Source organism: Arachis hypogaea, chromosome 6, assembly GCF_003086295.3.
Source record: "Arachis hypogaea cultivar Tifrunner chromosome 6, arahy.Tifrunner.gnm2.J5K5, whole genome shotgun sequence".
Lineage (NCBI taxonomy): Eukaryota > Viridiplantae > Streptophyta > Magnoliopsida > Fabales > Fabaceae > Arachis > Arachis hypogaea.
The window spans coordinates 94804161-94831097 of NC_092041.1; the positions used below are offsets into that span (position 1 = coordinate 94804161).

General features: G+C 37.3%; 1 protein-coding gene across 1 annotated transcript; it reads left to right on the plus strand.

Moving 5' to 3' along the window:
• Positions 1-4201: 4201 nt before the first annotated feature.
• On the plus strand, positions 4202-5272 carry LOC112805760 (uncharacterized). Its single transcript, XM_025848095.1, has one exon. It carries the CDS (start codon positions 4202-4204, stop codon positions 5270-5272), a length of 1071 nt encoding a protein of 356 aa, XP_025703880.1.
• Positions 5273-26937: the final 21665 nt, after the last annotated feature.

The following is a 26937-nucleotide window of genomic DNA, read 5'->3' on the forward strand; positions in this document are numbered from 1 at the left end:
AAATGATTCACTTAGTCAGGCAAGCAAAAGGTTGTGTTTTGGGGTTCAAAAGCATTAAATAGTAAATTAGAGAGTAGAAAACGCAAGTAATGAGAATAGTGTGAAGTATATGAGAAAATAGTTAAGGTATCGAAGATGTTTACTTTTCCGGATTAAGTTTTCTTACCAACTATTTTAATCATGCAAGATTCGTCTTACAACAAAAACTGTAATTGACTAAACCCTAATGTTTTAGTGATTTAGTCTCCTCTAACCCAAATTAATCGTCAATGTCTTGGTCACTTAATTGTAGATTAGAGGGTTAAGTTCAAATCTAGTTTATGGCCACAGAAACCCTAATTACCCAAAGCTAAATGGATTATATGTCACGTATCCAGATTAGCTCAAGTAATTAGCAATTTAGGAGGAATTTGCTTTCAAGCTGTTGTTCAAGTGAGATAGCTCTGTCAAGAATCACAAGAACACATGTAGAATAAGGGTTATACTGTTGTTCTGTGCAAATTCATAAGACGAAGAACAAAAGCAACTAAATCAATGTATTAATTAAAATAAAAAAGCAATAGTCTTAATTCTTAGAAATAAACAGAGCTCCTAACCTTAACCGAAGATATTTAGTGGCTTATGACTTACAGAGAAAACTGGGGTTCAGAAAAGTGAAATGTGCGAAAGTGAAAAGATCCCCCCAAAGGGGGAATCTTTTCCCTTTTATATCTAACCTAATTTGATTTGAAATTAAAATAAAATAAAAAATCCTAAACCTAAAAGATTTTATTTGTAAATAAAAATCACAAAAATAAAAGATAACATAATAACTAAGAGCTAAATCTGCTAGAGATGCTTATTGAGTTGGGATTCGGTTCAGATTGCCTGACGCTAAACGCCAGCTGGACGTTTAGTGCCCAGAATGGGCAGAATCTCCCTCTTGCTCGCTGGCTGCTGGCACTAAACGCCAGTTGGGCATTTAGCACCGAAGGGGATAGCTTAGAAACTTCTTTTTATTGCTCAAAACTTTGCCAAATTGATCCAAATTTTACCTGAAATCATAAAAACACCAGAAAAACTCAAAGTAGCATCCAAAGATGATTTTCACACCAAAATATAATTGAACTCACTGAATTCTAACTAGAAAATAAGCCAAAAATGGGTATAAGATGCTCACGCATCAGTTACCATACTAAGAACCTCCAGTTCTCATACCATATGTTGTTATTTTTCAGATGCAGGTCGCAACCCACCTCGGTGAGTTTGCGGGATGGTGACAGAGCGGAGGATCACTTTTATCTTTTGTATATTTTGGTTATTTTGATGTAGTATCTAATGTTCTGAAAATTGGACTGGACTGGCTGGTTCAACTGGGTTAACCAAAAATCGGTCACCTAGCCATTTCAGTCCACCTGTAAAATCGCACTACAAAAAACCAGTGAAAAAACTGACCGAACCGGTGGTTAACCGACGAACTGGGAAAACCGGCTGGGTTTCAGCAGGCACCGGTTCTCCCCCCAGGTAACGAGACAACGTCGTTTGGTGCTGAAAAAAAAGAAGGCTGAAGTGAAGTGAAGTGTGAATGCATTGCAGCCACTTTCCAACCCTAATCTCTTCGAAAAAGTCTCCTGGACTTGGGTACCTCCCACTCCCAACCCTAGTCTCTTCGAGCTTCTGCCTACGAAGGAAAACCACCACCGTCAAACGAAATAGACGTCGGAACCAAGCGCCACTATCGCGGGTCGAAGCCTCACCGTTGCGGGTCGTCGCCTCACCGTCACGGGTCGAAGCCTCACCGTTGCGGGTCGTCGGCTTGTTGTCGTCACCATCATCAAAGTGTCGTCGTCTGGCTCTGGCCTTTTGTGCTCTTCTGTGGTTAGTTCTGGCTCTTCTTCTATTCTTTTGTTTTTCATTTTTTCAATCTTTTTGAGTTTTTGTTTTGAGTACTGTGATTTTTGACTTTTTTCAATTAAATTTTTATTCAATGAAGAATTTAGGGCAGATTTACATTAGATTCATGTTCTTCAGATGCAGAGTTCTTCTGTTCTCTTGTTCTGTTTTTTTATTTTTTTATTTTGTTTATTATATGATTAATCATTCTGTAATGTTGAATAAATTTGATGTATGTTCAATTTTAGAATTTTGCTCTGTTGATATAGGTTCAATATTTTGATCTTTTCAATTCTGCTCTGTTGAATTAACTCGATGAATTGCTGGATTTAATTATGTTGAATGCCATATGAATTGTATGAAATATGAATTGATATATTGGTCTAGATTCTAGATTGCTGGCATTCTGAATTTAGATGGAACAGTCACAAAATGATCAGCAACAACATAATGTTGTACAAGAAAATCTGACCTGGCTTGGGAATATTTCACTGTGAAGTATGATAAAAATCATAAGGCACAATATACATGTATCTTTTGTTTGAATACTTATAATGGGGGGGTATATTGGATGAAATATCATCTTGTGAAAATTCTTGGACAAATTAAAGTATGTAACTGATGAGCGGATAATTTATACGCTTTTTGGCATTATTTTTAGGTAGTTTTTTGTAGGATCTAGCTACTTTTAGGGATGTTTTCATTAGTTTTTATGCTAAATTTACATTTCTGGACTTTACTATGAGTTTTTGTGTTTTTCTATGATTTCAGGTATTTTCTGGCTGAAATTGAGGGACCTGAGCAAAACTCTGATAAGAAGGCTGACAAAGGACTATTGATGCTGTTGGATTCTAACCTCCCTGCATTCGAAATGGATTTTCTGGAGCTACAAAACTCCAAATGGCGCGCTCTCAACGGCGTTGGAAATTAGACATCCAGAGCTTTCCAGCAATATTTAATAGTCCATACTTTATTCGAGATTAGATGATGCAAACTGGCGCTCAACGCCAGTTCCATGCTGCATTCTGGAGTCAAACGCCAGAAACACGTCACGAACCAGAGTTGAACACCAAAAAACACGTTACAACTTGGCGTTCAACTCCAAAAGAAGCCTCTGCACGTGTAAAGCTCAAGCTCAGCCTAAGCACACACCAAGTGGGCCCCGAAAGTGGATTTCTGCATCAATTACTTACTTCTGTAAACCTAGTAGCTAGTCTAATATAAATAGGATATTTTATTATTTTATTAGACATCCTGGATTGTATTTTTGATCCTGTGATCACGTTTTGGGAGTTGGCCATTCAGCCATGCCTGGACCACCATCACTTATGTATTTTTAACGGTGGAGTTTCTACACACCATAGATTAAGGGTGTGGAGCTCTGCTGTACCTCGAGTTTTAATGCAATTACTACTATTTTCTATTCAATTCAGTTTATTCTTGTTCTAAGATATTCGTTGCACTTCACCATGACGAATGTGATGATCCGTTACACTCATCATCATTCTCACCTATGAACGCGTGACTGACAACCACTTCTGTTCTACCTTAGACCGAACGCATATCTCTTAAATTCCTTAATCAGAATCTTCGTGGTATAAGCTAGAATTGATGGCAGCATTCATGAGAGTCCGAAAAGTCTAAACCTTATCTGTGGTATTCCGAGTAGGATTCAGGAATTGAATGACTGTGACGAGCTTCAAACTCGCGATTGTTGGGCATGATGACAAACGCAAAAGAATCAATGGATTCTATTCCGGCATGATCGAGAACCGACAGATGATTAGCCGTGCTGTGACAGAGCATTTGGACCTTTTTCACTGAGAGGATGAGATGTAGCCATTAACAACAGTGATGCCCTACATACAACTTTTCCATGGAAAGGAGTAAGAAGGATTGGATGAAGGTAGTAGGAAAGCAGAGATTCAAAAGGAGCACAGCATCTTCATACGCCTATCTGAAATTCCCACCAATAATTTACATAAGTATTTCTATCTTTATTTTCTGTTTATTTATTATTATTATTCGAAAGCTCGATAACCATATATTATCTGCTTAACTGAGAATTTCAAGATGACCACAGCTTGCTTCATACCAACAATCTCGTGGGATCGACCCTTACTCATGTAAGGTTTATTACTTGGATGACCCAGTGCACTTGCTGGTTAGTTGTGCGAGGTTGTACGTGAAGAAAGTGCTGAGTTATAAACGCGCATACCAAGTTGAATGCCATTGTTAGATATCACAATTTTGTGCACCAGTAACATAGTCACTGAAGAAGTTGAACTTCAATTCAAAAGAATTCTTATGGAAAACAAAAAAAAATAAGATGAAAAAAATAAAATTTGAGGAGGAATCTTATGGTGGGGAAACACATGCACAAGCGGCTGAATCGCCTAACCCTATACAAGCTGCTGTTCTTACAACAACGGGAGACAAAGGAAAGAGAATAGCTATAGTAGCTACCAAAATTGGAAGTTACTTTAAAGAAAGGACTGCTCCAGGATCTCAACCGAATTTGAAAAGTGTTTTGGCTAGTAAAGAAATTGTACACAAGGCTAAGTTGGAACTTGTCAAATGGATCGTTGATGTACGTATTCCTTTCAATGCAATTCAATCACCTTACTTTCAACCTGCATTGGATGGTATTGCTGCAATTGGACTTGGTTTCAAAGGATCGTCATATGATGAAATGAGAGTTCATTTGCTGGCCGATCTTAAGAGTGAGTGTCAGTTGCTTGTTGAAAAGTATATGGGCTCATGGAAAAGCACCGGTTGTACACTAATGGCAGATGGGTGGACTGATAAAAGGCAACGAACTTTAATTAACTTTCTAGTTTATTGTCATGCTGGTTTGTCATTTGTTAAGACTGTTGATGCTTCTAATGTGATAAAAACTGCCGATACATTGTTTAATTTGTTTGGTGATGTTATTGAGTGGGTTGGGCTTAGTAACATTGTGCATGTGGTCACTGATAATGTTGCTAATTATGTATCTGCTGGAAAACTTATTCATGAAAAATACCCAAATATATTTTGGTCTCCTTGTGCTGCCCATTGTATCAATCTTATTTTGAAAGATATTGCAAGTATTCCTCACATAGCTGACCTTGCTTCCCGTGTATCAAAAGTGAATGTGTTTGTTTACAATAATATGATCTTATTGTCTTGGCTTAGAAAAAGAAAAAGATGGACAGAAATTGTTCGACCAGGAGTCACACGTTTTGCCACTGTTTTCATTACTTTGAAAAGTATATATGATCACAAGGAAGATTTACAGGCATTGACGGTGGACAAATATTTCACTTCTCATAAGTTAGCCAAAAGTGCTAATGGAAAGATTGTTAGTTCAATTGTCTTGGATAGTAAGTTTTGGCAAGATTGTGTTACTGATGCGTGAGCATCTTTTCTATCTTTTCCTAGTGAATTTGTACTTAAATTGTTGAGTTTAAGCAAGAATTAATTATCTTTTAGCCACTATGGATGCTACTTTGAGTCTTGTGCAATTCTGTTTATTTTAGGTAGCATTTGGTTGGATTTGATGGAAAGGAAGCATGCAAAAATGGAAGGAATCGCAAAGCTATCCAGCCTGACCTCTTTGCATTCAGTCGATCATAACTTGAACTACAGAGATCCAAATGAGGCGGTTTTAGTTGCATTGGAAAGCTAACATCTGGAGCTTCGCAACGATATACAATTTGCCATAGTTGATCTGACGTTAAAGGGCACGCACGCGCACATCACGCGCACGTGCACATTGGGGAAAAGTCCATCAGCGCGCACGCGCGACATGCGCGACGTACTGCAAACTCATAATTCGCCCCCAGCAATTTCTGTGCTATTTTTGACCCATTTTTCAGCTCAGAAAGCACATATTAGAAGCTGCAGAGTAAAGGAATCAAGTGGTCCCCATCCATCAATTGAAGACTTGCTGATTGCCATAATTAATTATGATTTAAATTTAATATGTATTTTTAAATAGGAAAAGATATTATTTAGTTTTGAAAATTAGGATTAGATATAAAAGATATTAGGATTCTATACCAATTAACATTCCACCTTAGTCCAATTTATAGTTTACCAGAATCCTAGTTTTCACTCTTTTTCATGAGCAACTAAACATCCACTGTTAAGGTTAGGAGCTCTGTCTATTATATAGATTGATACTATTATTTTTCTATTTTAATTCATTTTTTGATTTATATTTCAATAATTGTTTTCGTTCTTTATTTTATGAATCTGGGTGGAACGGAAGTATGACCCATGTTCTAATTGAGTTCTTGTATAACTTGGAAAAGCTCTTTACTTGAACAACAGCTTGAAAATATATTATCCTAAATTTCTAATTGTTTGTATTTAACGGGATACGTGACATATAATCCCCTTATTTTTGGATAATTAGGATTTTTGTGGCATATAAACTGGAATTTTATCATCACTCTCTAATTGGAATTAATTGACCAAGGAATTGGCAGTTGATGAATTTTAGAGGAGACTAGGAAGGTCTAAGGAATTAGGGTCTAGTCACAAATAGTTTGCCATAAATTAAATCTTGCATGATTAAAATAGTTGATAAGAAAAGTCAATCAGAAAAATAGATAACTTTGAAGTCTTAACTGTTTTCTCCCATATTTTATTTTCAACTTAATTACTTGTGTGCCTGCCTTCTGATATTTTAAAGTCACTTTTTAAACGTTTTGAACATCTCAAAACTATTTTCTGCTTGCCTAACTAAGTAAATAATTTAATCATTGTTGCTTAGTCCATCAATTCTCGTGGGATCGACCCTCACTCACCTGAGGTATTACTTGGTACGACCTGGTGCACTTGCCAGTTAGTCTGTGGTTGTAAATCCATGCACCAGTTACCACAGTAAAAATTGTTGGTCCTCTTATTAAGTTGTTGAATCTTGTTGATGTTGATAAAAAATCCTCTTTAGGAATCATGTATGAAGGCATGCAAAGAGGCAAAAATGCTATCAAGACAATGTTTAGAAATTGAAAAGCTACTTATACGCCATACACGAGTATCTTGAAAATGAGATGGGATAAGCATTTGAAGCGGGATCTCCATGCAGCAGCATTCTTTTTAAATCCAGGCATTTTCTATAGTAAGGGTTTTGTTGAGAAGGCAAATGTTTTGAGATTTTTACTTGATTTTCTTGATGTTGAAACACTTTATGATGACTCAGTTGCCACAATGCAAGAGATACAGTTGTATCAAGATTGTAAAGAAAGTTTTGGGAGGGAAAATGCTAAGAGAGCGGCATCAAGACTCGAACTTGGTAAGTTATTTCATATCCAAGTTCAGTTTAGTTTGAAAGTTTAATATGTTGGGTGATAAACATTAAAAAGTATTTGATTTTTATATCTACGTAGGTGAATGGTGAAGGCTACATGGTGGGAGTGCTCCTAATTTGAAAAAAATGGCAGTCTGTCTTCTTCATCAAACCTTTTCTTCATTTGGATGTGAGAGGAACTGGAGCATTTTTGAACAAATCCATTCAAAGAAAAGGAACCGGTTAGAGCATCAAAGGCTAAGTGACATTGTTTATGTTACCTATAACCTATGCCTTCAATCTAAGTTGCATCGAAAGAAGAAGAATTATGATCCAATTGACATTCAAAGCATTGACACGATAGATTTTTGGGTAATAGCAGACAAGGATGATCCTGAATTTACTAATGGAGATGTTGAAGGCATTGAAAGTTTAATATACACTGATAATGCTATGCCTTTGTATCCTAATGGTGAGTGACATAGCAAACTTTGTTTCCTTCTATAAAGATACATGTTATTAATATTGATTTCTTATTGAGTTTTCTTTCTATTTTATTCGATGGAGGAGACATGGAAGTTGAAGTGGATATGCCTGATGTTATAATTGAATCCTCAAATACTTCTTTTGGTGGTATTTCTAAAGATGTTGGCTTTGGATTACCTATTTATGATGGAGACATCGAAACACTTAATGATGATTATGACTTCTGATGAGTAGTATCTTTGTTTAGTTGAAGTATTGTTTGTTGAATATTATTTCTTTTGGTTGCAAAACATTATGTTTGTCATTTATGTGTGTTTTTTTTATTTCTTTAGTTATAAACTTTGATATTTGAAGTTGTTTATGACCTTTTAATGATAAATTATGTTTTGTTCATTTTGTGAAATTGTTAAATTTTGAATCTTATTAGTTTAAAAATTATTGAATTTAACTTTTTAAAATTATGTTTTGAATTTTTTATAATTTTACTCTATATTTAATTAAACCGGTTCAATCACGGTTCAACTCTGGTTGAACCATTAAACTAGTCACTTGACCGGTTCGATGGCCGGTCCGGTTCTCGCAACCTTGGTAGTATCTCTCTCACTTTTGTATATTATACTTGTTTCCTTAGAGGCTTACTTTGAGAGACAGGATGTTGCTGTTTAACTTCAAAAACTCTATTGTATTCTATTTGAGCTAGCTAGCCTAAACTCCACAGACTATCACTAGTTCTCTTTTGTATACGTTATATATATATATATATATATACCTTGATTATATTATATCTATGATCCTTTTCTTACCTTGATGCGTTTGTTTATCTTGTGTAATGCTTCGAGCTTTTGTATCTCTGTTTTTTGAGTCTTTAAGCTTTATTTCTTCATCGAGCTTCTAGTATCATTACTTCCTTCCGTATATAATATTGTATGAGCTTTAGAACTATTGTGGTGCATTGTCACCCTTGGCTTTATGGCTAGAGGTAAGGCTTAAGGTGATAGGGCATTACAGTTAGTGGTATCAGAGAGGTTAGTCCTTGTAAGCCTGAGGAATGGACCGATTGTGCTTCATTGCATACTCTGAGTTATTTTTATTTTGTGCTATTTAGGATATCTGTTTGATATGCATAGCATGCTTGTTTATGAGTGCCTTTTTGGGATAATTGAAGCACTAGGCTTGAAATATTGAGACTGATCACCTTGATATCGATTGTTTATTATAGATAGTACCCTGAATGGCAACTCATAGACGAGGTCGGTCATGTACACGGAGAGATAATGAGGATGACTAACCGGCCGATAACCATGCCGAGTTCATGGCAGTAATGACTAACTTAGCAAACACGATGCAAGCGAGTGCTGCTACGACTACGCAAGCTATGGAAAGGTTGGGGTAGCCAAAGGGAAATAGAAATGGAGAAGGGACCAGAAACAACTTAGGAAGTACTCCAAGCCATGGAACATGCCTTGCAGACTCAGCATGTCCCTGATAATCAATTTGTAGAGTTTGCAACTTATCAGTTGATGGAAGAGGCTCAACACTAGTGACAGGGAGAGTGCCAACTGCTGCAACTTCAGAATGCAGATATTTCTTGGGAGTTATTTCAGACTGCTTTCAATAGGATGTATTTCCCAAAATTAGTGAGGGAGGCTAGAGCGTTAGAACTCATGTAGCTGAAGCAAGGTTCGATGTCTATAGTCGAGTATACTAGTAAGTTTGAGAAATTCTGTAGGTTCTCAAGGGTATGTTAGGGAGCCCCTGAGTCTTATGAGGGCTGGAAGTGCATTAAGTACCAAGGAGGTCTTAGGAAGAACATTATGACTGCCGTGGCTCTGTTGAAAATTTGAAGATTTTCTAAGTTAGTAAACAAGGCAAGGGTTGTTGAGGATTGTGCTAAGAAGGTGGCATTGGCAAGGGATACCTATGAAGGCAACAACAACCGAGGTCGTAGAAATTATTTTCAGCCTAGAGGTTAGCACTTCAAAAGTGGTGGACATTGGTGGACGAAATTGTGATCAACAATAATTCCAGGCACTGTTAGAGAAGCTTTTTCTTTACACAACTCCGTTCAACTTTACCAGCAAGTGTACTGGGTCATCCAAGTAATACCTTACGTGAGTAAGGGTCGATCCCACAGAGATTGTTGGTATGAAGCAAGCTATGGTCACCTTGTAAATCTCAGTTAGGCAGATTAAATTGGTTTATGATGAGTTCGAAAATTAATAATAAATATAAAATAAAAAGGGATAAAAATACTTATGTAAATCAATAGTGGGAATTTCAGATAGGCGTATGGAGATGCTGTGCTCCTCTTGTATCTCTACTTTTTTATTACATTCATCCAATTCTTCTTACTCCTTTCCATGGCAAGCTGTATGTAGGGCATCACTGTTGTCAATGGCTACATCCCATCCTCTCAGTGAAAACGTTCCTATGCTCTGTCACAGCACGGCTAATCATCTGTCGGTTCTCAATCAGGTTGGAATAGAATCCCTTGATTCTTTTGCGCTTGTCATCACGCCCAGCCTTCAGGAGTTTGAAGCTCGTCACAGTCATTCAATCCCAGAATCCTACTCGGAATACCATAGACAAGGTTTAGACTTTCCGGATCCTCATGAATGCCGCCATCTATCTAGCTTATACCACGAAGATTCTGTTGGGGAATCTAAGAGATATGCGCCCGGTCTAAAGTAGAACGGAAGTGGTTGTCAGTCACGCGCGTTCATAGATGAGAATGATGATGAGTGTCACGGATCATCACATTCATCAAAGTGTTGTGCAACGTATATCTTGGAATAAGAATAGAAGAGAGTTGAATAGAACATAATAATAATTGTATTGAAACTTGAGGTACAGCAGAGCTCCACACCCTTAATCTATGGTGTGTAGAAACTCCACTGTTGAAAATACATAAGTGAAAGGTTCAGGCATGGCCGAATGGCCAGCCCCCAAAACGTGATCAATAGTCCGAATGATCAAAGACTACAAAATCCAAAGATTAAACTGTCAAAAGATGTCTAATACAATAGTAACTTATCCTATTTATACTAAACTAGCTACTAGGGTTTACATGAGTAAGTAATTGATGCATAAATTCACTTCCGGGGCCCACTTGGTGTATGTTTGGGCTGAGCTTGATCTATCCACGAGCTGAGGCTTTTCTTGGAGTTGAACTCCAAGTTATAATGTGTTTTGGGCGTTCAACTCCGGATCATGACGTTTTTCTGGCGTTTAACTCCAGACAGCAGCATGTACTTGGCGTTCAACGCCAAGTTACGTCGTCAATTCCCGAATAAAGTATGGACTATTATATATTGCTGGAAAGCTCTGAATGTCTACTTTCCAACGCCGTTGAGAGCGCGCCAATTGAAGTTCTGTAGCTCCAGAAAATCCATTTCGAGTGCAGGGAGGTTAGATTCCAACAGCATCAGCAGTCCTTTTGTCAGCCTTTTTCAGAGTTTTGCTCAAATCCCTCAATTTCAGTCAGAAATTACCTGAAATCACAGAAAAACACACAAACTCATAGTAAAGTCCAGAAATGTGAATTTAACATAAAAACTAATGAAAACATCCCTGAAAGTAGCTTAAACTTACTAAAAACTACCTAAAAACAATGCCAAAAAACGTATAAATTATCCGCTCATCACAACACCAAACTTAAATTGTTGCTTGTCCCCAAGCAACTGAAAATCAATTAGGATAAAAGAAGAGAATATACTATAAATTCCAAAATATCAATGAATATTAATTCTAATTAGATGAGCGGGACTTGTAGCTTTTTGCTTCTGAACAGTTTTGGCATCTCACTCTTTCCTTTGAAGTTTAGAATGATTGGCTTCTCTAGGAACTTAGAATTTCGGATAGTGTTATTGATTCTCCTAGTTAAGTATGTTGATTCTTGAACACAGCTACTTTTATGAGTCTTGGCCGTGGCCCTAAGCATTTTGTTTTCCAGTATTACCACCGGATACATAAATGCCACAGACACATGACTAGGTGAACCTTTTCAGATTGTGACTCAGCTTTGCTAGAGTCCCCAGTTAGAGGTGTCCAGAGCTCTTAAGCACACTCTTTTTGCTTTGGATCACGACTTTAACCACTCAGTCTCAAGCTTTTCACTTGGACCTTCATGACACAAGCACATGGTTAGGGACAGCTTGATGTAGCCGCTTAGGCCTGGATTTTATTTCCTTGGGCCCTCCTATCCATTGATGCTCAAAGCCTTGGATCCTTTTTACCCTTGCCTTTTGGTTTTAAGGGCTATTGGCTTTTTCTGCTTGCTTTTTCTTTTTCTTTCTATTTTTTTTCGCAAGCTTTTTAATTTTCACTGCTTTTTCTTGCTTCAAGAATCAATTTCATGATTTTTCAGATCATCAATAGCATTTCTCTTTGTTCATCATTCTTTCAAGAGCCAACAATTTTAACATTCATAAACAACAAGATCAAAAATATGCACTGTTCAAGCATTCATTCAGAAAACAAAAAGTATTGTCACCACATCAATATAATTAAATTAAATTTAAGGATAAATTCGAAATTCATGTACTTCTTGTTCTTTTGAATTAAAACATTTTTCATTTAAGAGAGGTGAAGGATTAATGGAATTTATTCATAGCTTTAAGGCATAGTTATTACATACTAATGATCATGAAGTAGAGACACAAAACATAGATAAACACAACATTAAAAACCAAAAAACAGAAAGAAATAAGAACAAGGAATGAATCCACCTTTAGTGGCGTCTTCTTCTTGAAGGTCCAATAATGTCTTTAAGCTCTTCTATGTCCCTTCCTTGCCTTTGTTGCTCCTCCCTCATTGCTCTTTTGATCTTCTCTTATTTCATGGAGAATGATGGAGTGCTCATGATGTTTCCACCCTTAATTGTTCCACATTGTGGCTCAAATCTTCTAAGGAAGTGTTGAGTTGCTCCCAATAGTTGTTAGGAGGAAAGTGCATCCCTTGAGGCATCTCAGGGATTTGTTGATGATGAGCTTCCTCATGCATCTCTTGAGAACCGTGAAGGATCTCTCTTGCTTGCTCTATCCTCTTCTTGGTGATGGGCTTATCCTCTTCAATGGAGATGTCTCCTTCTATGATAACTCCAGCTGAGTAACACACATGGCAAATAAGGTGAGAAAAAGCTAGCCTTGCCGTGGTGGAGGACTTGTCGGCTATTTTGTAGAGTTCATTGGAGATGACCTCATGAACTTCTACTTCCTCTCCAATCATGATGCTATGAATCATGATTGCCCGATCCACAGTAACTTCAGATCGGTTGCTAGTGGAAATGATGGAGCGTTGAATGAACTCCAACCATCCTCTAGCCACAGGCTTGAGGTCCAGTCTTCTTAGTTGAACTGGCTTGCCTTTGGAGTCTATTCTCCATTGAGCTCCTTCCAAACATATGTCCATTAGGACTTGGTCCAACCTTTGATTAAAGTTGACCCTTCTAGTGTAGGGGCGTTCATCTTCTTGCATCATGGGCAAGTGAAAAGCCAACCTCACATTTTCCGGACTAAAATCTAAGTATTTCCCCCGAACCATTGTGAGATAATTCTTTGGATTCGGGTTCATACTTTGATCATGGTTCCTAGTGATCCATGCATTGGCATAGAACTCTTGAACCATTAAGATTCCGACTTGTTGCATGGGGTTGGTTAAGACTTCCCAACCTCTTCTTCGGATCTCATGTCGGATCTCCGGATACTCATTCTTCTTGAGCTTGAAAGGGACCTCAGTGATCACCTTCTTCTTTGCCACAACATCATAGAAGTGGTCTTGATGGCTTTTGGAGATGAATCTTTCCGTCTCCCATGACTCGGAGGTGGAAGCTTTTGTCTTCCCTTTTCCTTTTCCGGCCTTAGGTGCCATTGATGGTAGTGGAAAACAAAAAAAATTGTGCTTTGACCACACCAAACTTAAAATATTGCTCGTCCTCGAGCAATAGAAGAAAGAAGAGAAGAAGAAGAAGAAGAGAATATGGTAGAGAGGGAGAGATGTGGGTTCGGCCAAGGTAAAGAAGAGGGGGTTGTGTTGTGTGAAAATAAAGTAGAATGGAAGGGTATATATAGGGAGAGGGGGAAGTGTATGTTCGGCCATTTAGGGTGGGAATGGGTGGGAAAATGGTTTTGAATTTTTGGTAGGTAGGTGGGGTTTATGGGGAAGAGTGGATGGATTTGAGTGGTGAAGGGGGTGATTGGGAAGAGGAATTGAGGTGATTGGTGAAGAGTGTTGGGAAGTGTGACATGGGGAATACAAATCACAAAAATAGGATTAGGAGGTAAGGTGGGAATATAGTAGGTGGGGATCCTGTGGGGTCCACAGATCCTGAGGTGATCCTGTGGGGTCCACAAATCCTGAGGTGTCAAGGAATTCCATCATTGCACCAAATAGGCATGTAAAATGCCTTTGCACACCATTCTAGCATTAAAACGCCGTGTGGTGCACATTCTGGGCGTTCAACGCCCAGATAAAGCATGTTTCTGGCGTTGAACGCCAGTTTCATGCTTGTTACTGGCGTTCAGCGCCAGCTTTTCTTCTCTAGGCACATTCCTGGTGTTCAGCGCCAGAATGTTGCTTGTTTCTGGCGTTCAACGCCAGAATGATGCTCTGTTCTGGCGTTGAACGCCGGCCAGATGCATCTTACGGGCGTTGAACGCCAGCCTGTGCGTCCTCCAGGGTGTGATTTTTTTCTTCTGCTGTTTTTGATTCTGTTTTTAATTTTTATGATTTTTTCGTGACTCCTCATGATCATGTACCTAAGAAAACACAAAATAACAATAAAACAATATAAAATAAAAATTAGATAAAATTGGGTTGCCTCCCAACAAGCGCTTCTTTAGTGTCAATAGCTTGGCAGTGGCTCTCATGGAGCCACAAGGTGATCAGGTCAATGTTGTATAGTCCCAACACCAAACTTAGAGTTTGGATATGGGGTTTTAACATCAAACTTAGTGTTTGGTTGTGGCCTCACAACACCAAACTTAGAGTTTGACTGTGGGGGCTTTTCTTGACTCTGAACTGAGAGAAGCTCTTCATGCTTACTCTCTTTTGTCACAAAGGGATGGCCATGTGCCTTAAACACAAGGTAGTCCCCATTCAATTGAAGGACTAATTCACCTCTATTGACATCTATCACAACTTCTGCTGTGGCTAGGAAAGGTCTTCCAAGGATGATGCATTCATCACCTTCCTTCCTAGTGTCTAAGATTATGAAATCAGCAGGGATGTAAAGGCCTTCAACCTTTACTAACATGTCCTCTACTATTCCATAAGCTTGTCTCAATGACTTGTCTGCTAATTGTAATGAGAACAAGGCAGGTTGTACCTCAATGATCCCCAGCTTCTCCATTACAGAGAGTGGCATAAGATTTATCTCTGACCCCAGATCACATAGAGCCTTTTCAAAGGTCATGGTGCCTATGGTACAAGGTATTAAGAACTTGCCAGGATCTTGTTTCTTTTGAGGTAGAGTTTTCTGAATCCAAGAATCTAGTTCACTAATGAGCAAGGGAGGTTCACTCTCCCAAGTCTCATTACCAAACAACTTGGCATTCAGCTTCATGATAGCTCCTAAGTATTGAGCAACTTGCTCTCCAGTCACATCTTCATCCTCTTCAGAGGAAGAATAGTCTTCAGAGCTCATGAATGACAGAAGGAGATTTAATGGAATCTCTATGGTCTCTGTATGAGCCTCAGATTCCTGTGGGTCCTTAATAGGAAACTCCTTTTTGCTTGAAGGACGTCCCAAGAGGTCTTCCTCACTGGGATTTTCGTCCTCCTCCTCCCTTGTGCATTCGGCCACATTGATCACATCAATGGCCTTGCACTCTCCTTTTGGATTCTCTTCTGTGTTGCTTGGGAGAATACTGGGAGGAGTTTCAATGACTTTCTTACTCAGCTGGCCCACTTGTGCCTCCAGATTTCTGATGGAGGATCTTGTTTCATTCATGAAACTGAAAGTGGCCTTTGACAGATCAGAGACTATATTGGCTAAATTAGAAGTGTTTTGTTCAGAATTCTCTGTCTGTTGCTGAGAAGATGATGGATATGGCTTGCTACTGCTCAGCCTATTGCGTCCACCATTGTTAAAGCCTTGTTGAGGCTTTTGTTGATCCTTCCATGAGAAATTTGGATGATTTCTCCATGATGAGTTATAGGTGTTTCCATAAGGTTCACCCATGTAATTAACCTCTGCCATGGCAGGGTTCTCAGGATCATAAGCTTCTTCAGAAGCTGCCTCTTTAGTACTTTTGGATGCATTTTGCCATCCATTCAGACTTTGAGAGATCATGTTGACCTGTTGAGTCAACACTTTGTTCTGAGCCAATATGGCATTCAGAGCATCAATTTCAAGAACTCCGTTCTTCTGAGGTATCCCATTATTCACAGAATTCCTCTCAGAAGTGTACATGAATTGGTTGTTTGCAACCATGTCAATGAGTTCTTGAGCCTCTTCAGGCGTTTTCCTTAGGTGAATAGATCCACCTGCAGAATGGTCCAATGACATTTTCGAGAATTCAAATAGACCATAATAGAATATATCTAATATGGTCCATTCTGAAAACATGTCAGATGGACATCTTTTGGTCAGCTGCTTGTATCTTTCCCAAGCTTCATAGAGGGATTCACCATCTTTTTGTTTGAAGGTTTGAACATCCACTCTCAGCTTGCTCAGCTTTTGAGGAGGAAAGAATTTATCCAAGAAGGCAGTGACTAGCTTATCCCAGGAGTCCAGGCTATCTTTGGGTTGTGAATCCAACCATATTCTAGCTCTGTCTCTTACAGCAAAAGGGAAAAGCATGAGTCTGTAGACTTCAGGATCAACTCCATTCGTCTTTACAGTCTCACAGATCTGCAAGAACTCAGTTAAAAACTGATAAGGATCTTCAGATGGAAGTCCATAAAACTTGCAGTTTTGTTGCATTAAGGCAACTAGCTAAGGTTTCAGCTCAAAATTATTGGCTCCAATGGCAGGAATGGAGATGCTTCTCCCATCAAACTTGGATGTTGGCTTTGTGAAGTCACCAAGCATTCTCCTTGCATTATTATTATTTTCGGCTGCCATCTCCTTCTCTTGTTCGAAATTTTCTGAAAGGTTACTTCTGGATTGTTGTAATTTAGCTTCTCTTAATTTTCTCTTCAGAGTCCTTTCAGGTTCTGGATCAATTTCAACAAGAGTGCCTTTATCCTTGTTCCTGCTCATATGAAAGAGAAGAAAATAAGAAAAGAAAGAGGAATCCTCTATGTCACAGTATAGAGATTCCTTTATGTTAGTAGAAAAAGAAAAGAGAGAAGAAAGTAGAAGAGGGGATTCGGATATTAGGTGGAGAGGGGTGGAGAGAAGTGTTAGTAATTAAATAATTAAATAGAATAAGAATAGAGAGGGAGAATTTCGAAAACAATTTTGAAAAAGAGGTTAGTAATTTTTGAAAATTGGAGATAAGATAAGATTAAAATTAAAATTTAAAACAAAAGAATTTTTTAAAAAGAGATGAGATATTTTCGAAAATTAGAGAGGGAAAAGTAGTTAGGTGATTTTGAAAAAGATAAGAGACAAACAAAAAGTCAAAGAGTTAGTTGAAAAAGATATTAAAATCAAATTTTGAAAAGATAAGAAGATAAGAAGTTAGATAAGATATTTTGAAATCAAATTTTGAAAAAGATAAGATAAAAGATAAAAAGATCTAATTTTTAAAATGACTTAACTAACAAGAAACTACAAGATAAGATTCTAGAACTTAAAGATTGAACCTTTCTTAACAAGAAAGTAACAAACTTCAAATTTTTGAACCAATCACATTAATTGTTAGCTAATTTTCGAAAATTAGATGTAAAGATAAGAAAAAGGTTTTGAAAATATTTTGAAAAATATTTTTGAAATTTTCGAAAAATAGAAAAAAAAATGAAAAAGATATAATTTTTGAAAAAGATTTTGAAAAGATAAGATTTTTAAAATTGAAATTTTGACTTGACTTGTAAGAAATAACTAATTTTAAAAATTTTTGACCAAGTCAACCCAAAATTTCGAAAATTTGGAGGAGAATAAGGAAAATATATTTTTTTGATTTTTGAAATTTTAAAGATGAGAGAGAAAAATTAAAAACGTCATTTTTGTGTTTTTCTCTTTTCTTTATGGATCAAAACAAAGAATACATTCAAGAACACTATGAATGTCAAGATGAACACCAAGAACACTTTGAAGATCATGATGAACATCAAGAACATAATTTTGAAAAATTTTTGATGCAAAGAAAACATGCAAGACACCAAACTTAGAAATCTTTAATGCATGGACACTATGAATGCAAAAATGCATATAAAAAACAACAAACAACACAAAACAAGAAAACATCAAGATCAAACAAGAAGACTTATCAAGAACAACTTGAAGATCATGAAGAACACTATGAATGCATGAAATTTTTCGAAAAATGCAAGTAAAATTTTTTAAAACATGCAATTGACACCAAACTTAAAAATTGACTCAAGACTCAAACAAGAAACACAAAATATTTTTTATTTTTATGATTTTATTAATTTTTTTGGATTTTTATTATATTTTTCGAAAATATTCTTTTAGAAAAACAAAAATAAAAGAAAAATTTTGAAAACTTTTTGAAAAGAAAATAAAAAGAAAATTACCTAATCTGAGCAACAAGATGAACCGTCAGTTGTCCATACTCGAACAATCCCCGGCAACGGCGCCAAAAACTTGGTGGACGAAATTGTGATCAACAATAATTCCAGGCACTGTTAGAGAAGCTTTTTCTTTACACAACTCCGTTCAACTTTACCAGCAAGTGTACTGGGTCATCCAAGTAATACCTTACGTGAGTAAGGGTCGATCCCACAGAGATTGTTGGTATGAAGCAAGCTATGGTCACCTTGTAAATCTCAGTTAGGCAGATTAAATTGGTTTATGATGAGTTCGAAAATTAATAATAAATATAAAATAAAAAGGGATAAAAATACTTATGTAAATCAATAGTGGAAATTTTAGATAGGCGTATGGAGATGCTGTGCTCCTCTTGTATCTCTACTTTTTTATTACATTCATCCAATCCTTCTTACTCCTTTCCATGTCAAGCTGTATGTAGGGCATCACCGTTGTCAATGGCTACATCCCATCCTCTCAGTGAAAACGTTCCTATGCTCTGTCACAGCACGGCTAATCATCTGTCGGTTCTCAATCAGGTTGGAATAGAATCCCTTGATTCTTTTGCGCTTGTCATCACGCCCAGCCTTCAGGAGTTTGAAGCTCGTCACAGTCATTCAATCCCAGAATCCTACTCGGAATATCATAGACAAGGTTTAGACTTTCCAGATCCTCATGAATGCCGCCATCTATCTAGCTTATACCACGAAGATTCTGTTGGAGAATCTAAGAGATATGCGCCCGGTCTAAAGTAGAACGGAAGTGGTTGTTTGTCACGTGCGTTCATAGATGAGAATGATGATGAGTGTCACAGATCATCACATTCATCAAAGTGTTGTGCAACGTATATCTTGGAATAAGAATAGAAAAGAGTTGAATAGAACATAATAATAATTGTATTGAAACTTGAGGTACAGCAGAGCTCCACACCCTTAATCTATGGTGTGTAGAAACTCCACTGTTGAAAATACATAAGTGAAAGGTTCAGGCATGGCCGAATGGCCAGCCCCCAAAACGTGACCAATAGTTCAAATGATCAATGACTACAAAGTCCAAAGATTAAACTGTCAAAAGATGTCTAATACAATAGTAACTTATCCTATTTATACTAGACTAGCTACTAGGGTTTACATGAGTAAGTAATTGATGCATAAATTCACTTCCGGGGCCCACTTGGTGTATGTTTGGGCTGAGCTTGATCTATCCATGAGCTGAGCCTTTTCTTGGAGTTGAACTCCAAGTTATAACGTGTTTTGGGCGTTCAACTCCGGATCATGACGTTTTTCTGGCGTTTAACTCCAGACAACAGCATGTACTTGGCGTTTAACGCCAAGTTACATCGTCAATTCCCGAATAAAATATAGACTATTATATATTGCTGGAAAGCTCTGGATGTCTACTTTCCAACGCCGTTAAGAGTGCGCCAATTGGAGTTTTGTAGCTCCAGAAAATCCATTTCGAGTGCAGGGAGGTCAGATTCCAACAACATCAGCAGTCCTTTTGTCAGCCTTTTTCAGAGTTTTGCTCAAATCCCTCAATTTCAGTCAGAAATTACCTGAAATCACAGAAAAACACACAAACTCATAGTAAAGTCCAGAAATGTGAATTTAACATAAAAACTAATGAAAACATCCCTGAAAGTAGCTTAAACTTACTAAAAACTATCTAAAAACAATGCCAAAAAGCGTATAAATTTTCCGCTCATCAGACATGCCCCTCAATACCCCAAAGGTCAAGAAAACTTCAGGAGAACCAACTATGACCAGTTTCATCAGGCAAAAGAAAGTGGTAAACAAAGTAAAACTTCTCCGGATTTAACTTGTGATTGTTGTGGACATTTTCATCCTTATGCTTCGTGCAAGCTGGGTATAGGTGGATGCTTTATTTTTGGATTGCCTGGACACTTGGCGAGGGATTGCACTCGTAGGAGAAAATAGAATGCGAGTAGGAACCAACAATGTTGTGTATTTGTTGTGAATGCCGATGATGCGACTAAGTCAGATCCTCTGATGAGAGGTAAATGTTTAATTGGTGACAAGATATTGATTGCATTGTTTGATACAGGAGCTTCACATTCATTCATTGCATTTGATAAGGTTGCTGAATAGGGTTGAGAATCTCAGACTTAGCTTTTGACTTGCATGTGCATACCCCGTCTCAAACACTTGCGACTAGATTAAGGTGTGGGCAAATACCTTTCAAGATTAAGAATAGATCTTTTGTTCATGACTTAATTTGCTTGCTGATGGTTGAGTTGGAGATAATTTTGGGGTTTGATTAGTTGTCAAAGAACCGAGTGCTGTTGGATTGCTTTGAGCAATCGATTTGATTTATGTCAAAAGGAAAAGGAGGAGTAGTTGTAGCTAAGGGTTATTACCTGAAATGTGTAATGGCAAAATGTAGTGGGGAAGAGTGTCAAGATTATATACTCTTGACTGTGAATACATCGGGTGACAAACAGAAGTTATACAGAATTCTGGTAGTTAAGGAGTTTTTCGAAATATTTCCCAAAGATATTCTCGAATTTCCACCTCAGAGGGAGATTGAATTCACGATAGACTTGGTTCTGGGAGCTGGTCCAGTGTCAATTACATCATACAGAATGACTCGGATAGAGCAGGCTGAACTTAAGACTCAGTTGGAAGAGCTTCTGAACAAGAAGTTCATTTGACCGAGTGTATCTCTGTGGAGAGAGTCAGTTTTATTGGTGAAAAGAAAGATGAAAGAATGCCACTATGTGTAGATTACTGACAGTTAAATAAAGTGACAGTGAAGAACAAGTACTCATTGAGGTTAGGTTACCATCAGATAAGAGTAAAAGAGGAGGATATTCCGAAAACCGCACTCAGAACGCGTTATGGTTACTATGAATATGCGGTGATGTCCTTTGAGTTGACGAATGCGCCTGCTGTGTTCATAGATAACATCCTGGTTTATTTCAAGACGGTGAAAGAGCATAAGGAGCATCTGAGGATAGTGCTACAAATTTTAAAGGAATGAAAGTTGTATGCAAAGTTGTCGAAGTGTGAATTCTAGAAGGAGGAAGAAATTTTCTTAGGACATGTGGTGAGTAGAGGAGGAATAGCAGTAGATCCTTCAAAGGTAGAGGCGGTAATGGAAAGGGGAAGACGGACGTTAGTGACTGAAATTAGGAGTTTCTTGGGATTAGTCGGGTATTACTGAAGATTCATCCATGGAATTTTGCAAATCGCATTGCCGATGACTAAGCTAACTAGGAAGGATACACTGTTTGTGTGGATGTTAGAATGCGACGAATGTTTTTAGACTTTGAAGGAGAAGTTGACTTCAGTGCCAGCTTTAATTTTACCTGAACCATACGAACCGTTTGAAGTTTACTGCAATGTCTCGCTGAAAGGCTTGGATTGTGTATTAATGCAACAACAGAATGTGGTAGCTTATGCTTCATGTCAGATAAGATCACATGAGGTGAATTACCTAACTCTTGACTTGGAATTGGTGGCAGTTGTGTTTACCCTAAAGATTTGGAGGCACTACTTGTACAGAGTTAAGTTCCAAGTCTTTTCTTATCACAATAATCTCAAGTATATCTTTGATAAAAAGGAGCTCAACATGCGCTAAAGAAGATGGATGGAGCTATTGAAGGATTACGAATTTGAGTTAAGCTATCACCCCGGGAAGGCTAATGTCATTGACTGTTTCTTGGATGAGGATTAAAGAGTAGGAGTTAGTAAACAAGTTTGCGGAGTTTAAGTTGGACATTGGGGAAGTTGACGGAAAAGCCTGCTTAAATCAGTTGCATATTTCAAGTATTTTAAGACAGAAATTTAGAAGGTCCAGCAAGACGAGCAGGAGCTCCAGAAAATGTTTCAGCCAATTGGGAAAGAGAGGCAAGCATAATTCGCTAAGGACTGAGAAGGGTTATGGAGATATAAGGGGAGGATTTGTATGCCAGATGTTGGGAGTTTAAGGCAGGAATTATTGTTGGAAGCTCATAACAACGGGTTCTCTATTTATCCAGGAAGTACGAAGATATATCACAATTTGAAGAAAATGTTTTGGTGGCCTGGAATGAAAGGTGATATACCTTTACTTGTGTCCAAGTGTCTGACGTGTCAGAAGGTGAAGATAGAGCACCAGAGACTATCGAAAATTCTACAACCTTTGGAGATTCCTCAACGAAAGTGGGAAGGAGTTGCAATGGACTTTGTAATGGGTTTACCAAGAACTAGGTCAGGATTTGATGCGTTTTAGGTGATTGTGAATCACTTAACCAAGTCCGCTCACTTTCTACCTATTCGAGTGAACTATTCACTAGAGGAATTGGCGAGATTGTACATTAAGGAGATAGTAAGGTTTCACGGTGTGCCAACGACAATAGTTTTTGATCGAGATCTCCGATTCACATCAAAATTTTGGGGAGCTTTTCAAAAATATTTTGGTACGAGACTATGTCTCAGCACGGGGTATCATCGACAAACTGATGGACAATTGGAAAGGACTATTCGGACATTGGAGGATATGCTAAGGGTGCGTGTGTTGGATCAACCAGGAAGTTGGGACCATTACATGCCATTGGTAGAGTTTGCGTATAATAATAGCTTTCATGCGAGCATTGGTATGGCTCCATATAGGGTTTTATATGGACAAAAGTTCAGTCTCCACTGTATTGGTATGAAACTGGTGAATCGAGTGTTTTGGGTCTGTATTTGGTAGCAGAGACTTCTGAGAAGATCAAGAAAATTCGAGCTAGAATCTTAACTGCGCAAAGCCGATAGAAGAGTTATGCGGTTCAGAGGAAAAATCTGTTAGAGTTTGAAGAGGGTGAGAACGTATTCTTAAAGGCTTCGACAATTGGGATCAGAAGAGCGATCAAGACGAATAAGTTGAATCCGAGGAACATAGGGCCTTTTGAAGTATTGAGGCGACACAGGCTGATGGCTTATCAAGTAGCTTTACCGCCACACTTATCTAACCTACATGACGTATTCACAGTGTCGCAACTTCGTAAGTACACATCGGATACGGCTCATGTGTTAGAGACCAAATCGGTTGAGTTGAAAGAGAACCTAACATTTCAAGTCACGCCAGTGAGGATTGATGACACTAGTGTGAAAAAGATGCAGAAAAAAAGAAGTTTTGTTGGTGAAGATAGCTTGGAAGAGAGTTGGAATGGAAGAGCACACTTGGAAATTGAAGTCAGAGATGTGAAAGGATTATCCCGAGATATTCTCAGGTAATTCCTAAATTTTGGGACAAAATTTCTAATTTGGTGGGAAAAATGTAAGAACCAGAAGCTAATAGCCGTTTAAAATAAAATAATTTAATTTCTTGAAATAGGTTCGAAAATTTAGAAGTATTAATTAGAAAATTTAAAGGTAAGATTTGAATTCAGTGAATTTTTTTGAGTTGAAAAATGTAATTTTTTGCAAAAAATTGCGTAAAAATGTGTACCAGTAAATTAGCAGACAGTACTGGCTTAAGTTTGTCTGGTACTGCGAGAGAAAATAAAACTATAGAAAAACTTAAGAAAATATTTAAAGTTGAAAATAAGGCACTAATTCTAAAGGTTTTGGCCTAAAGTTGGGCCAAACGAACCAAAAATACTAAGCGGTTGGACCGGGCCCAAGCCCAACATATAAATACACTAAAATGAAGCTAATTCTGACTCATTCATCACATAAATACAAACAACACAGCTGCTGAAAATCAAAGAGAAGAAAAGAAGGTTACTATTCACTTTCATCTTCTCAAGCTCATAACTTGAGCTACGGTACTCCGATTTGCGTGCCGTTTGTAGCCACGCATAGTCTCATTGAGCCCGTCATTTCTAACCAAAAAAAGTTGGTAAGAACTCAAATTCCATACTCCTTTATTCTGCCTTAACTGTTTTGAAAATTTAGATATAGTTATTGAATAGATTTTATGATTTTGGTTGTTTAAGTGCCATCTAATAGTGATAACTTATTGGATTTTGTCCCAATCTATAGTGGATGAGGTAAGTCACTTCAAAAATCCTTGTGGTTTGATATTTTGGTAAGCCCTAGTGTTAATTTGGTGTATTATATGATATTAGAGTAATTACATGTTATTTTGGAGTTGACTTGGTGGATTTGGAACATTTGGATTTGAACTTTGGTGACTGAAACTTTGTGGAAGTGTGTTTGGAAGTCAATCTTGGTTTTTGTGCGTGTTGGAAATTGGCTAGGGTAAATCACTCAACCATTATTACTTGGTATGACCCGGTGCACATGTCGGTTAGTTTGTGATTTTTGAAATCTGCACCAATTTACAAGAAAGAATGTTTTCCAAAAGTTTTTTAATCCGAATTTTATGTCATTTATTCAAACTAGAGCAATTGAAAATCACAAGGTGTCACACACTCTTTGAAACACTATTCCTAGTTAAATAAAAAAGTAATGAGAATGAGTTTTGTTACTAATTCCAACATTACTTTTTTCCAAAACAATATTTGGAATCCAAAACGGAGTTAGAATGTTTTTCAACAATTCTAAATCTTTAGGGATGAAGAAGAAAAACTCAATCATGATATAGATCAAAGCATAAACCTCAAATAAAACAAAACACTTGGATTAATAATCCATAAAAAGATGAACAGATATCCTAACCTTAACAAAGGAAATTAGTTCCTCATGGTGGAATGAAAACGAAATTCTAAAGTGTGGTGTGTTGTGTAAAATGTGATCTTTTCTCTTGTTTGTGAACTAAGTCCTTGGACTTATTTAAAACCTAAACCTTCAATTCAAATTCAAACTAAACCAAAATAAAATCAAATACAATTCAAATCAAACCTTTTCTTAATGACTCTTAACTAATTAGTGATCTTCCTTGTAATTGAAATTCAAAACTTGGTGCCTTGCTTAGTTGAAATCATGGACTTGAAACTTAATCTTGGGCTAACAAAGCAATCACTTGAAGTTTGAGAAATTAGTGAAGGAATGAGATGTCTCTGGAGGTGTTCCAAGACCATGCAATATATGCATGATGTCTCAAATATAACGCATGGTGTGAGGCTTCCAATTCATGTGTTATATGCATGGTGTCTCAAGTATAATGCATGGTGTGAGGCTTGCTACTGGAAGTGCAATTTGCTCATGCATTGTACGCATGAGGAGGCAAGTAGAATGCATGGGGTTGTCTTTGGCTCCTAGAGGTTCTTCTTGGCTGGTGTGTTATACACATGATTCATGCGTTATACGCATGGCTTTGCTTGGTTCAAGAGGTCATCTGTATGCTCCCTTCATGCCTTGCTCTTTAGTGCTATGGTTGCTTGCTTCTCTCCATCTTTGTTGTTGCTAGATTTCTTCCAAAATATCCTATAACAAAAGAATTCAAAGTAACTCCAAGAAACACTGATTAAAGTACTAAAATCTCAATTACGAATAAGAAAATCACTAACTTTATTCAAGAAAATAATAAACAAAACATCTAAAGATGCTTATGCATCAAAAGGGTAAGAACTGGAAAGGTCGGGTAGTTAGTTAGGTTCATTTAATATTATACTTAGCTAACAACAACAAACCAGATGATGCATATAAATTTTAACAACCAAAGGTACAGAGAAACAATCAATCAGGAATCAAACACACACACACAAGAATCACAGCAACATATGACAGAGAAATATGTGCAAACAAGTATAATCTCAAATACTGAAAAAATCATATGATATAACCTATAAGGAAGAAGCAATGAGGTCTCAACATATATATATATATATATATATATATATATATAAAGTTTTCAAATACTAAGAAATTCGTATGGCTTAAATATATAAGGATAAAAGCATGATGCGAAGTAAAAGTTACAAGGTCGGCTTGATGCAAAAGATTACATGGTTTAAACATGTGATGGTAGAGCAAGGTGGCAAAAGGTTACAAAATAGGTTAGTATTAAAACGACGGGTATAATGTTCGCACATTGATCTCATACCAACTTCAGAGCTTTAAATTCTCAAACTTCAACCAAATGTATCTTCACCATCTCCACTGTACTTTATCAAACAGATCCCCTAGGAATCCTCAACCTCAACAATCACTTTACAAACCCACTATCGATCACAAGTCTAACATCTACAAAACTCTTTTACGTGAATCAAAGCTCCACAATTCACTGTGACGTCACACACTTACAAGCTTCACCTTTCACGTCCTAAAGATCTAACGTATCTCTTTCTATGTCTAAAAGGTTGCCCGTGACACCAAAACTAATTTCGAGCTACTTAAAATGATACCAATCCAAGGAGGAGAAAAATAGAAATCATGGTCAGAGTTCACAGAAATTCAAGAGAATGGTTAAGAACACAGTCAAGCAGGAAACAAATCAAATAAAAGCTTTTTCAATAAAGAGTCAAAACAAGAACTTTAAGATGATACTAGGGATACAATCAAGTAGAGATATACATAAGATGCAAGACATAAAGCAAAGAACCAAATTGTTTCTCAAGAAAAGCAGATATTTCAAGGAATTCAAGCAAACATATACAGTTAAGATCAACGAGAATGCATATAAATAAAGAGTAGGACTAGAAAAGAATCAATTTATTTTTTAAAAAAAGTAATCTCAAACAAGGACTTCAAGGTAAACCACGAAAGAACAAGATACATAACCGAGTAACCTCGTGAAGCAACCTCTAACGTTCCCC

Coding starts and splice junctions, on each gene's coding strand:
- LOC112805760 (XM_025848095.1), top strand. CDS start 4,202: ATGAAAAAAATAAAATTTGAGGAGGAATCTTATGGTGGGGAAACACAT.